General features: G+C 40.4%; 1 protein-coding gene across 1 annotated transcript in view; it reads left to right on the top strand.

The window, feature by feature from the left end:
• Positions 1 to 1,199: 1,199 nt before the first annotated feature.
• b4galnt3b (beta-1,4-N-acetyl-galactosaminyl transferase 3b) overlaps positions 1,200 to 14,053 on the top strand; it is a 185,898-nt gene continuing 173,044 nt past the window's right edge. Inside the window, exon 1 of the mRNA XM_020530223.2 lies at positions 1,200 to 1,942. Coding sequence (XP_020385812.1) covers positions 1,786 to 1,942 — 157 coding nt within the window. The 5' untranslated portion in view covers positions 1,200 to 1,785. The remainder of the gene's footprint in view (positions 1,943 to 14,053) is intronic.

Consider the following 14,053-nt stretch of genomic DNA (forward strand, 5'->3'; position numbering starts at 1 on the left):
GATACTGTCCATGCGTGGAGATCCATCAATGGGAGAACTGCACCAGCAATCAAGTGGATGAAAAACAACAAAGCCTGAAGCCCTGGCGATATTGCAGCTGGGATCTTGAAAACTTCAAGACTTTACTTACATCAAGCCTCTGCTCATCCTATGGATTTAGAAGGGAAAGAACTTCCCTTTGATGTCAGATAAATTACAGTTGTAATCATTTTCCAGTAGGGAGATAAATCACACTATGGAAACTATCAAGATATTCTCCTTTCATAGCAGCGAAATTGTGTCACATATTCTTCTTAAACACCTACTTCTTGTGGCTGTTTGAAATCCTCACAGAGTGAAAGTATTTAAATAATGCAGGGCTGGATGGAAGCAGCAAAGGTAGTTCCATGAATGAGCACGATTGCATTTGGCATTAGAAGTGAGATTGGAAAGGAATGAGGAGAGTGTTTGCCGGAAGAAATGAGTCATTGATTACCTTTTTCTGTATTAGGCTGGATTAGTAGGAATATTTGGTTGTGAGAGGGCAGCACATTACTGTTTGACATTTAATCAACCCACAACTAGTAGCACTTGCCATGATCAGTTGTATGCCAAATCTATGGCTCCCAGGCTTAAGGTGTATTGGGGGGAAGGCTGTCCTGCAGAAAGGTGAGTTAGGATCTAGTGATTGACTTGTACACAGGGTTAACTACTTAACAGGCGAACAGACGGAAGCAAAATGATTACAGACAGTGGAGGATTTGGGAAAGTACATTTATTTTACACATATAAACACTGAGCTCTATACTGTTTTGTATGGTGATTTCAGGGTCGAACATTGTGGCTTCTAAATGGATGGAGGAGACACATTCAACACCATTCCTCACACCCCACGCCGACCAACAAATGATTGTAATTAATTGTAACTATTATTTTATGGTATTTATGTTAACCCAGGATTCCAGATATGCAAATACAAATACAATGTTGCACACTCTTTAACACTGAATACCACTTATTTGAACCACTGAAATTATGTCAGAGTAACTTGGTGTAAAGTAGGGGGAGGAGCACTGCAACTGAAATTATGTCAAAACGATGGATCGTTAAAAAAAGACGACAGAACAGATCAACGTAACTCTTACTTTCGCTTTCGAGGTTTATTGCAAGTAAAAAAATTACTATTTACAAATAATGATTGTTGTTTGAAACAGCAAGGTAACAGTCAAAACATGGGGAGTGTAAGACTGGGAGCGTTAGTGTAGTAAGCGGGTGAGTTTCACTGAACAGATCGGCCCGATGTTAATTGGAGATAGTAGGAACTGCAGATGCTGGAGAATCCGAGACAACAAGGTGCAGGGCTGGATGAACACAGCAGGCCAAGCAGCATCATAGGAGCAGAAAGGCTTCAAGCCGGATCATTGGGTATTACCTTTTTAAACGTTGGCGCTTTACAACGAAGGCAGTGACTTCTAATACCCCTAACCCCCTGCAGGCTGCGGCAAGAAGTGAAGGACGTCGGTCTGTGTCAGAGATTCGGAAATACTGTCTCTAGAACTCCTTGCCTTTCGAAAAGAAATATAGCACGGAGTGGATGCAGAGGCAGTGAGTGTGAGTGGGGAAGGAGGAGCTGCTGCATCTCTCCCCCCCGCGACTCCCCCCCACCATGCGGGCCGTCACTTTGTTACAATGAGTTGGAGCTAGGGGGCTGAGCCAAGGAGCGCCTCCGCCGCCCGTACAGTAAGGGAACAAAGGCAGCAGAGAGAGCCTGTTTAATTTATACAGATTATTTATTTAATATCGGTCATGTACAGGATGGTGTTCCTCATTCCTATCAAGAAGATTCGGAAACATTTCACCGTGCTGATGTTTGTTGTGATTGTGGCGCTCGGAGTTTGGGCAGCTTACCTGGAGTTCGTAGCTTCCAGTGAGTGGAGGAGAGGCGCCTTCAAGCCCCATCGAGGTAAAGTAGGACTATAACAACTGGCTAACCATAAATGGCGTTTTTATATTAGACTGGATAGCTACATTTAAAAAAAAATGTAGTAATTGAAATTGTGCGAGGGCAGATCCCCTGTGTTGGGGGGAAATTAACAAACATCCTATGCTTTCTGTTCTGCTTTTCTTGGCTTGGATTTTACTTTGTTGAGGTGGGTCCTGGTGAAGGGTCTCGGGGACTTGGCGCCCACGTTGCTGCTAGTTTCTCGCGTCCTGTACAATGGGCAATGCAGATGTACCGCTCCCTGTCCGCCAGCTGGAGGCGCACCTCTCTCTCTCTGCAGGTAAACCTGCGATTTGTTGGACAGGTCTTTTTAACTCGATCGGGAGAATCGCTCCAGAAAATGGACTTGTGAATTTTGACCAGTGCAAAAGAAAAAGGTCTGAGAGCGGGACGTGGGGAAAAGTAATGAGTTCCCCACAGTTTTAGCATTGAAGCGAAGGCTCTCCAATAAATATTTTTCTTTCAAGAGCAAAGCACCGTGGATGCTGAGACCCAGAAAAAAGTGTCAGAATGCTGAAAAATACTCAGCAGGTCAGGCAGCAGATGTAAATGAGCAGGAGTTAATGCACAAGGTTGATGACCCGGTGAAATAACTCCACAGTCACCCTTTATTTAGACACGGAGAGTCCTTGATACTGATCCAGGTTCCTCAGAGCCAGCTCTCAGAGTGAACAGCACCTTTGACAGTCCTGTTTATCTGTCAGCCAGGGCTCCATGACTGGACCAAGTTAACTGCCCCAATCATATTCTGAAGTCAACCTGGCTAACTTTGTTACAATCACTACAACCAGTTTATCAGGTGGTTTTGTGCTAGTCTCTAAGTTCCATCTCTTTAAGTACAGTAATTGTACTATTGATAAATGTCAGTTGTACTTTTCCCACTCCTTTTCCTTTAAAGCTGATTTGCACAAAATGTCTTCAACCATCCATCCCACTGATTTTTAAATTGTTGGAATGTTATTTTTAATGTTGAGTTATAGTGTATTCTAGTACCTCTTCCAGTTAGTTAACTTGGGTAGTCTCCAAAGCTTAGGGAGAAGCAGTATATGTAAATTATTTTTAGAAGTGTTTCACATTTTTAAAGGTCTCCTACGTTACTACAACAACAACAGCAGTTTAAAACACTGTGCCATCCAGTGGTCACACAAAGTGCAATATAAATGCAAGTCTTCTAAATCCACACTTTTATTATGTCACTTGAGTGACTGTAATTTATCAACCTAAAAGACTTTATTGCATTGTGTAAGCCAGTTTCCTCAGTGTGAGAGGTTGTGGGCATTTGGAATTGGGACGAGACATGCATTTATTGAAAACAGAAAGTACCCAAACCAGAGAGCGGCTATTAAGTCAGCTGTGGGAACAGGCAGACTTTACACTTCAGGTTTGGACCCTATTGCTGTTTCTCTTTCATTAACAAGTAAGATGTTGGAATCAAGGTCTTGACATTTTTAATTATGGTGAGTATTTTTAGTAAGTCAGCAATCGATAGTTAAAAAAAGTTTCATGGACAGCATGTACATAAGTTGTGGTGTTTTATTTTCAAGTTACTTTTATGTTCTGTTACATTTCTGCAGCCTTGGGCTGCTTTCAAGCGTCAGATGTGTGGAATCTTCAGTGGCGTGACATTCTTCACAGCAGTGCTGGAGTGCTCCCCCACCCCACCACTCTATTCCCAAGTTTCCCACATGATTATAATTAAAATTTAAAGTATCAAAGGCATGCATGAGAGACATCTATAATTCTATGGTGAAGGAAAGTTTCCAGTGGTGAAATCCACTGTCAGTTGACGATGCTGCAGCTATGAGTGTACAATCAAAAGACCCTCTCTTTCAAACATGGAGACTCTGCGTCATGGCCACAACTTTCCTGCCCAAACCACATTTCCATTAGCCTAAGACTTGAGAGCACAAAGGTGGCGTAGTTGTTTCCAACAAATAAAATGTACCTTGTAAATATTTCACTTTATATTGGCTTCACTTGTTTAATATGTCCATCATTGTTATTTGTTGAGACTAACTTAGTTAAATTGCTAATTGTACAGGTGCACCTTGTGGTTGGCATACGTTGATGGCTGCAGGAGATGTAGGGACGTTATTGTGGAAGAAATGACATTACATTTGGTCCTTATTGAATGTTCGTGTTAGAGTCCAGTGTTGTACTTGCAACCCTGTGTAATATGACTGATCTTGCAATCTCATTGGCCTCACTTCTGTGCACTGTAAAGGACATTGTCCATGATTGCTCTCTGTAGGAATAATTGAAATGTGTTAGGTGGATTCAGCTAACACCTAGACATTCACAGACGTAGATAGTACTAACATTGTCCTTAGGCCCCTGCTTTTCTTATCTTGACTGCTCACAATGCACTTCCCACCACATCCTGGGACAGCTGTTCCCCTGGAGGAGCCTCCTCCAGGCTCCTGACCACACCTTCTGTTCTGTCTTTCATCTCTGTTGCATGCCTCCACACCACATATTCCCTTCGCCTCCACCACTAACTTATACCTGCTGCATCTGAGTCTCCAGTAAGCTGCATTCTCCTGCTTACCATTCTTGTACAGAATTAAACACAGAAAACTGCTGACCTCAACTCAGCTGCACAAAGCTGCATGCCATCTTTAAACAATGTGAATGGTGCCACAAGAGTTTGGTGTGTGGCAGACTTTTGTCTTGAAGATGGCAATTTATAATTTTAAATTTAAAAATCATTTGAAACTTATTAGGTAATGGGGCCTTGATGCTCAACCTGCTGCAAACACATCACTGCCTTTTATTTTTGCATTTCATCATAGAATAGAATAGTCACTTATTATCAGTTGTATTTTTTTATACAACAGTGCCTATGTTCATGACAAAAGGCATTGATAAGAAAAATAATTTTAATATTAAGTCCAAGTCAACCTTAGTTCAGTTCCTGGATTTGGGAAAAGACAGTACTGTTGTAAGACTGCTTTGTGCATTCCCATTCCCTTTGCCATTGTTGGCTGTTTTCTTCTTCTTGCAGTCTTGCCCTCCATTTCAGAATTCTGTTCCCAACTATGTCTTGCTTCCTCTTTCTTAATGCTGTTCTGAAAACCTCTAACTATGGCGCTAATAACTCCTAATGATTCCTTTGCCAAGTGATAGTTCTTGTCAGGTTGAGTCATAGGGTCATACAGTACTCAGAAGAGCTCACTGGTCCATCGAGTCTGCACCAATCTGTCTATACTAATCTACTTTCCAGCACATGACTCAAATGTTATGACATTTCAAGTGCTCATCCTCATACTTTTCAAAGGTTTCCCACTGCTACTGCCTTTCTAGACACTGCATTCTAGATTCCCACCAACCTCTGGGTAAGGCATTTGATAAAAATCTCACAAAAAAGATTGCTACCTAAGGTAGAAGCTCATGGAATTAAGGGCAGATTACTGAATATGAGTGGAAAATAGGTTGAATGACAGGTGTCAGAAAGTAGGCACAATGAGTGGGTGCCCAAATTGACGTATTAAAAGGCATCCTAGAAATGCAAGTTGTTCTTTTAAGTTTGCTAGTTCAAATTTCTTTCAACAGACAAGTTTGAGATGAATTCTCTTGAAAGTCAGTCATCAGGATTGTTATAAATGTTTTAGAAAATTATTCCAATGCTAAGAAGCAAATTTTGAGAGGATTTTGCACTCTTGTATTTATAATTGCTATGAATAACACATCTGTTTGACTGCTACAGAAATTGTGCTAGCCACAAGCTCACTCTCTTGCTGTCTTTCCTGGGAATTGACTCGGGTGCTCACAAATAGTATGGACTTCTTGGCAAACTTGGAGTCTATGGAGTACACTTGATTCCACTATTGCACTATGATTGACTTCACTACATCCATGTAACTAAAAGCCGGCCTCATTACTCTTTCGAGTATCAACTTACACAAATGTAAAACTTTTTTCAGAAAGCCAGTGTATATGTCTCATCCTGCGTAGTTTGTTTGTTTTCATCCTTGCTGACCTTGGTTGATCTTTTCAGTCTTCAGCATCTGCAGTTCTTTGGTTTATTGTGGTTGACATTCTTTTGGCACAATGCAACAACTCCATAATTTTCATTTTCAGACCTATACTTAATTTTGTGGCTTGGTGTTTATGTAGTTTCAAATCTGCCCCATGCTGCACCGGCCTTCAGTCCAGTGGTGAAACTTGACCAATTGTGCTAAGCGTCTAGGTTCCCTTTCTTCCTACTTGTGTCCTCAACTTGAACAATGACCTTTTAAGATAAATGTCTTCAGCCAGCGTTTTAGCTGTCTTCTGATTTCCCATAGGTTATTGTCACAGTATTCTTTAGAACATAGGCCCAGGAGTAGGCCATTCAGCCCCTCGAACCTGTTCTACCATGGAAGAATGCAGTGCACTAATAATTTATGGATCACAAAAGTAGATTCTATAATCCCAATGGCACAAGATGCATTATGTCCTTCTGAACAACGAACTTAATGTAAGCTTAAAATGTTAATAACTTTTGACTGTTATCTACTATCACTTGCAGCTGCAATGCTATCAAACTTAACCGATCTATATCTGATCCACATGAACACCCAGGCATGGTTATTTTGATAGCCATGAATCTGTAAAGATTATTGTTGCTCAGGCCTTTATCTGACAGACAGCCTTCAAAATAAATTCCTGCTACCCACAGTCATCAAATTAATTTATTTGTTTTGCTATGGAACTCCCATGTGTTATATTTTCATGCAATATGTCATTGATGGACATGTTAGCAATTTTGACATAAGTGGTTACAGCTTCTAGAAAAACTTTATATAAAAAACAAAGACTAACTATCCAATTCTTTATAGTATGTACACATTTGAACTCTGTCCTTTAATTGTTTTCATAAGTACCATCTCTTGTCCTAGTTTAGATTAATTTGAATAACAACAACTAATAAGCAGTAAGTAATCTAGAATTTTCCTTTCTTTTCCTCTGCCACTTCCAATCTAGATCCTGATATAGGCTGACTTTATTTCCTTTCAATCAGATCTTTTCATATACTGCAGAGATATTCTAGAAAGCTTACATCAGTTCTGGTGGCATCTCCCTCCAACCATGAGCAAGAGCTTTCCTATGTGAAGAGGAGCCCATCCTCTATTGGCAGACTGCAGGTAGTCTTGGCATTTTTAACTGCAGCCCTTTTCTCTGGTTAGTGACTGAAGTATGATTCCAAAAATCAACCCCCCCCCCGCAACCCCGTACCTCACTGTTCGCTAGGACCAGAACCAATGAGCAAACCACTATTAGCTAGGACCAAGCCCAGATGCACTGCTACATTTCTGTATCTTGGTGAGGATCACATTAGAGATTAATCCTGCTTTGATTTATCTTCGTCCCACCATGTTAGGGAGCACTATCTACGGGATCAGTGGAGGGAATACTTCCAACTGCTCCTGCAATTAAGAGCTCGGCACAAAATGGATCCAACTTTAAGAACCTTTTGGTCTGTATGCTTGAATAATACACATCAAGCTGATGTAGAATGAAATCAGCATCACTGTTGTTGCGTCAAAGACCTGGAGCTCTCTTGTGTACCCACACCCTAAGGACTGCAGCAGTTCAACAGGTCAGCTTACTACCACCTTCTCAGGCGGCAATTAAAGATGATCCATAAATGCTATCCTAGCCAGCGGTGTTCACATCTCACGTTTTTAATGCAAAAAAAAGGTTTTTTGTTTTGTCTGTCTGGAAAACTTTGTTTAGTAATGTTGTTCTGTGGTAAAATTGTGACCAGGCATGCAACTGTTGTACACATTGCAATTTTGGTTAAATTTGCTTTTTCTTTTAAAGCTTTTGGCAGCTGAGTTCCTTGCTTTATATTAACATTTGATATTTATTTTTAAGAATGGTTGGTTGTTCTAAAATTATTGCATTATTTATCCATACTATTTATTGAATAAGGGCAACATATACATCCCCTAACTAGTATTAATCAATTATGTGAAATCTGTTGAAGTGTATATTTTCTCAGGGTACCAAAACATGCTTGTGAATAACTAATAGTCAAGATTTGTTTATGCTTCGAGATTTGCTTTGAAAAAATTATTCAATGAATTGACACTTGCCCCAAAGGTGAATGCTGAGAGGCAGCAGTGGTGTCTAAATTAAACCTATGGTTCTTTGACTCCAAATATGTTGCCTGATTGGGCCCAGAAAACTTGCACTTTTTCCATGCTAATGCCTTTCTCTGTGATTGTAAACTTAGTGTTACAAATGTAACTTAAAGCATGCTAAGTTTTTAACAAGAGTTTGACTAGCTTATGATGTAAACAGGGGGAGGTTTTTCTTCTTTCATGGGTTGTAGAATTTAGTTGCCATCTAAATATCAGGCTCAGTATTTTTGCTCCACTGAAATTAAGTATTTGCTTTTCTTGAAAATTACCTTAATTGAAGTTTTGGAATAGTTGCACAAGGTATGCACTCTGCAAGCTCCACTCACTTGCTGATTGTAAAATCCCAATAAAAATAATCAGGATCCTGATTTTTTTTTCAGGAAGAAGCAGCTGTTTTCCACTTTGGTTTGGGGATGGGGAGGTGGAATTGTGCCCCAAGATTATTCTTGGCATTTTTGTTTAATAAATTTTGGGGGAAAGAATCCATGCATCATTTCTCCCCAGCTACTTTTCGATTGGATTTATGTGTTACAATTTAAAACTTTGGCAAATTTTTTCCCAAATGTTAAATGGAACAGTTTATCCATAGTGGGTGTTTTGTATCATCTGTAAGTTGAAATGTAATCCCTGCTGAAATCACTGGAATCTAGTTTTATTTACAGTAGTTCAGGTCTGGGCTTGACAGCAATGTAATCGGTGAACTCCTGCCATTCAAGTATATTCTTGAAGAAAATTAATTTGACAAAAATATCACCAAAATGTAATTATGAAATTGTTTTGTTGGGAGGGTTTGGGAAGTAGGGAGATGGTAGTTTAAGAGGAGGTGCCTTAATTTAGTTTTTTATAGTACAGTATTTTTCTTTTGTTCATTGGACATGGGTGTCACCAGCTAGGCCAGCATTTATTCCCCATCCCTAGTTATTCTTTATTCATTCATGGGATGAGGGTGTTGCTGACCAGGCCATATTTCTTGCCCATCTCTAATTGTCCATCCCAGAAGGCAGTTCAGAGTCAATCACATTGCTGTGGGTCTGGAGTCACATATAGGCCAGACGAGGTAAGGACGGCAGTTTCTTCCCCTAACGGACATTAGTGAACCGGATAGGTTTTTCCGACCATCAGATTTTTAATTCCAGATATTTTATTGAATTCAAATCCCACCATCTGCTGTGGCGGGATTTGAACCCACATCCCCAGAACTTTATCTGGGTTTCTGGTTAACAGTCCAGCGATAATACCACTAGGCCATTGCTTCCCTCTTAAATCAACCATATTGCTGTCAATCCACAGATCAGGCAAGGTTAACAGATTTCCTTCCTTAAAACATTAGCGAACCGGATTGGCTTTTCCAACAATTGACCATGGTTATACAGTCACTATTAGGTGACCTTTTTTAGTTCCAGATTTTTATTGAATTCAGATTTCACCATCTGCTGTGGTTGGATTTGAATCTGTGTCTTCAGAGTGTCAGCCTGGGGTTGCAGTAATGCAAACTTAGTGATGTTACCACTATGGCTACTACTTGTTAGATGGGAGAGGCAATGGCAATGTCGTAAAATTAAACAAATGACTTTGGTCAAAAACTCCACGCTCCGAACATACCACCCACTGGCCAGTAAAGTCAGAATTTGCCCTGGTAAAAACCTACACATTTATAAAATGATAGAATAGCACACCTGTCTGTCCTCCTGTCTGTGCATCTCCATGGTCTGTCAGGATTACTGCCTGACAGGTGCACACTGCATTCCGCTGCTCTCTTCCAGCGTAATGATACGGCATCAAAAAGAGCAGCAGATACGAAGTTCAGTTCAAACTTCAACTGGCTGAAATTGTGCAGCAGCTGGAGAATTCAGAATATTGGTGAAGAATGTTAGGGATTGGAGGAAGCTCTCTACAGAGCCTGGGAAGATGCCTAGAAACAAATCTGCAAGCTGAAAAGAAGCTGAGCATGTGGCTGTGGTTTCAAAATGAGGTTTCAAATTACACCGATAAAAATTGCCAGAATGAGTTCTGTTTCTTGTGGATCTATCCAAATCTATGCCTTGCAACAAGCAACAAAAAGAAGTTAGGCATTGCAGAATTCAGAACAGCCACGAGAGTGGTATATCAGGATTATGGAGAGGATCAATTTTGTCCTGTGATAGAGGACCAGGACACAGCAGTTTCCAAGTAGAATTTGACAAGTTTATTGCATATGAACAGTTTATTGTATGTTGCCAAACAAATAGATGCAAATTGTTCATGTTAGAACATAGAACAGTACAGCACAGGAACAGGCCCTTCAGCCCACTGTATCTGTGCTGACCATGATGCCGTTCTAAATTAATCGCATTTGTCTGCACATAGTCTGTATCCCTTTATTCCCTGCCTGTTCATGTGTCTGTCTATATGCATCTTAAACATTGCTATTGTATCTGCTTCTACCACTTCCCCTGGTCATGCGTTCCAGGCACCTACCACCCTCTGTTTTTAAAAAAAAAACTACCTGCATCGCACTTCTTCTTTCAGCTTTCCCCCTCTCACCTTAAACCTATGCCCCCTTGTATTTGACATTTCCACCCTGGGAAAAAGGCTCCGACTATCTACCCTATCCATGCCTCTCATAATTTTATATACTTCAATCAGGTCGACCCTTAGCCTCTGGCTGTCTAGTGAAAACAATCCAGGTTTTTCCAATCTCTCCTTATAGCTAATACACTCCAATCCAGGCAATGTCCCAGTAAGCCTTTTTTACACCCTCCCTAAAGTCTTCAAACCCTTCCTGTAGTTAGGAGCATGAATGAAACTCCCATGAATTTTGATATGCCAGCCAGTCAAATAGTCAGCAAAGTTGGAGAGAACACAGTTTAGGTGAAGCCAATCGACCATGAAAATAGTAGATTCACTACTTTGCATGTCTGAAAGAATAACACTTAAGCCATTGGTGCCATTCAAGAGAAAGGCATCTTGAAACAGCAGTTTCCAAAAGGAGTAGTCATTTCGTGAAAAAGATTAGATGCAAGAGGCTTAAAATTATGCAGAGGAAAGTGTGGAGTTCTGATCACGTGGATTACATAAAGAAAAAAAAGTCTTCTTATCTGGATTATATTGCACTTTGTCAATGATTTTTATTGCTAAAGTTGGATCATTAAAGAGTGCCGTTATTATGATTCTTAGCGATTTAATCAGCCTCGTTGAACCATTTAGATGTTTCTCTAAACAAACCCTCAGTGATAGCATGAGAACAAAATGGAATGACTGGATAATTGGAGGAGGGAAGCCATGCTGGTGGTCAGGAAGAAGAGATCACATCCTGAGGGAGCACAGTTTGTGGATTTTAGAGCAGCACAGGTCACTTGGTGTAGAGTGGAAGAGATGCTATTTGCTTGCCTTTTTGCTTCATAGATAGTAAGGATTTTGTTAAACAGGATAAACTGAAGCACAGAATCGAGGGCCAGCTTAAAACAAAGAGTGAGATCACAAGAAAACCCCAAGTTCATTAATTGATAATAGCTGCTAATTTGACTATCCATTATAGGTCACCTTCAGATTGAAGGTAAATTGGAGAAATATTTACAAATTACAAACTAAAATACTAGCAGGAAATTTAAACTAAAACAAATTAAGAACTCAGTAAATAAAGAGAGATGTCTGGCCAGGTTATCTTATACCTATGTCTGAATGTCATATTGTACCAAGGAACCATAAAAGAATAGGGAGATTCAATAATAGAATGAGCTTAAAGGTTTTGTATTTTAATGTATGAAGCATTCAGAATAAGGAAGTTGAACTTATGGTGCAAATCGAGGTAAATGAATATGATCAATTTGCCATTACAGGAACATGGTTACACGGAGATCAAAACTGGGAACTTAAGGATATTTGACCTTTCGGGGACACAGGAATGATAGAAAAGATGGTGGGGTAGCACTGTAAATAAGAAATGAAATGAGGGCAGTTTTGAGAAATGATCTAGGTTTGGATGATGTAGAGTCCATTTGGACAGAGGTGAAAAGCAGCAGGGGAGACAAGATGTTGGTAGGAGTAATGTACAGACTGCCAAACAGTAGCCACGCTGTGGGAAAGGCTATAAATCAACAAATAATAGGAGCATGTAAAAACAATAGAGCAATAAGGTTTTGGATTAGATCTGTAGCTCGGGACGTGGGTGTTGAGGTTGGTTGGCTCGCCGAGCTGGTTTGTTGTTCCGCAGACGTTTCGTTACCATGCTTGGTAACATCCTCAGTGCAGCCTCTGATGAAGCGTCGGTGTGTTTTCCCGCCTGGTTTTTAAACTCTGGGGTCCGTTGCGATGGATTGCCTCACTTCCGGGTTTCCTCCGTAGTGGAATGTATATGGGGTCGAGTTCAATGTGTTTATTAATAGCCTGCTTCGTGGAGTGCCAGGCTTCCAGGAATTCTCGTGCTTGTCTCTGCCTAGCCTGTCCCAGGATCTTGGTGTTGTCTCAGTCGAAGCGGTGGTTCTCCTTGTCCATGTGGATTGAAATGAGTGAGTATTGGTCGTGTCTTTTTGTAGCCAGTTGGTGTTCATGTACTCTTGTTGTTAGTTTCCTTCCTGTTTGTCCGATGTAGTGTTTCGCGCAGTCTCTGCAAGGGATCTTGTAGATGACATTGGTCCTGTCCATGGCGGGGAGTGGTTCTTTAGTTCAGGTGAGCACTTGTCGTAGGGTTGATGTGGGTTTGTGTGCCACTATGATGCCCAGCGGTCGTAGAAGTCTTGTGGTGAGTTCTGATGTGTTTCTGATGTAGGGTAGTGTGATGAGTGTGTCGGGGCGTGTAGAATCTTTCTGATGCTGTTTCTGTAGGCATCTCCTGACCAGTTCTTTGGATATTCATTATCCTTGAACACTTGGAAGAGGTATTCCTCCTCCTCTTGGCGTAGTTCCGTGTTGCTACAGTGTGTTGTTGCCCTTTTAAATAGTGTTCGCACGGAGCTTCATTCATGTGTGCTGGGATGGTTACTATTGAAGTTCAATATTTATGGGTGATTTTAATCTTCATGTTGATTGGTTTAATCAGATTGGAAAAGGTGGCTATGACGACAAATTCATGGACTACATTAGGGATAGTTTCTAGAGTAATATGTCATATACCCAACCAGGCAGCAGGCTATCTTGGATCAGGTAATGTATAATGAGGTAGGTTTAATGTGTAACCTCCAAGTAAAAGATCGCTGAGGAAGTAGCGATCATAACTTGATAGAATTTAGTATTTAGTTCAAGAGTGAGAAACTTAGGTTGGAAACAACTGTATTTAACTTGAATAAAAGGAATTACAATGAAGTGAGGACCGTGTTAACAGGAATGACAGTAAGGAAGCACTGGCAGACATTTAAGGAGGTAATGCTTGACATTCTGCAAAAATGCATTCTGGTAAAGAGGAAAGAATCTAAGAGAGGGATAAACCAACCATGCCTAACCAAGGAAGTTAAGGAGAGTATTAAATTGAAAGATAAAACATATACAGAGGCCAAAGTCAGTGATAGCCCTGAGACAGAGATAAATTCTGAATCTAGCAAAGGAGGACTAAAAAAGGTAGTGAAAATCAATTACAAGGGACAAGAGCAAGGATTATAAAAACTGATGATAAGAGCTTCTTTAAATATATTAAAAGGAAGGGAAAGGTCAAAGTGAACATAGGCCCATAGGGAAGGTGATTTTTGAGATGGAGGAAATGGCAGAAGATTTTGCATTTGTCTCAATGATGGAAGATATGTCAAGTATTCTATTAATACCAAAGAATACCGGGAAGAATTAAGTACCATTACCATCGTTACAGAAGTAGTATTAGGCAAACTAATGGGGCTAAATACGAATAAGTTCCCTGGCCCTGATGGCTTACACCCTAGGATCCAAAACAAGTAGCTACAGAGATAGCAGATGGTTGTAATTTTCCGAAAAAATCGTTGGATTCTGGAGAAGTACCATGGGATTGGAAAACTGCTAA

The sequence above is a fragment of the Rhincodon typus genome, chromosome 18 (assembly GCF_021869965.1).
Source record: "Rhincodon typus isolate 14 chromosome 18, sRhiTyp1.1, whole genome shotgun sequence".
Lineage (NCBI taxonomy): Eukaryota > Metazoa > Chordata > Chondrichthyes > Orectolobiformes > Rhincodontidae > Rhincodon > Rhincodon typus.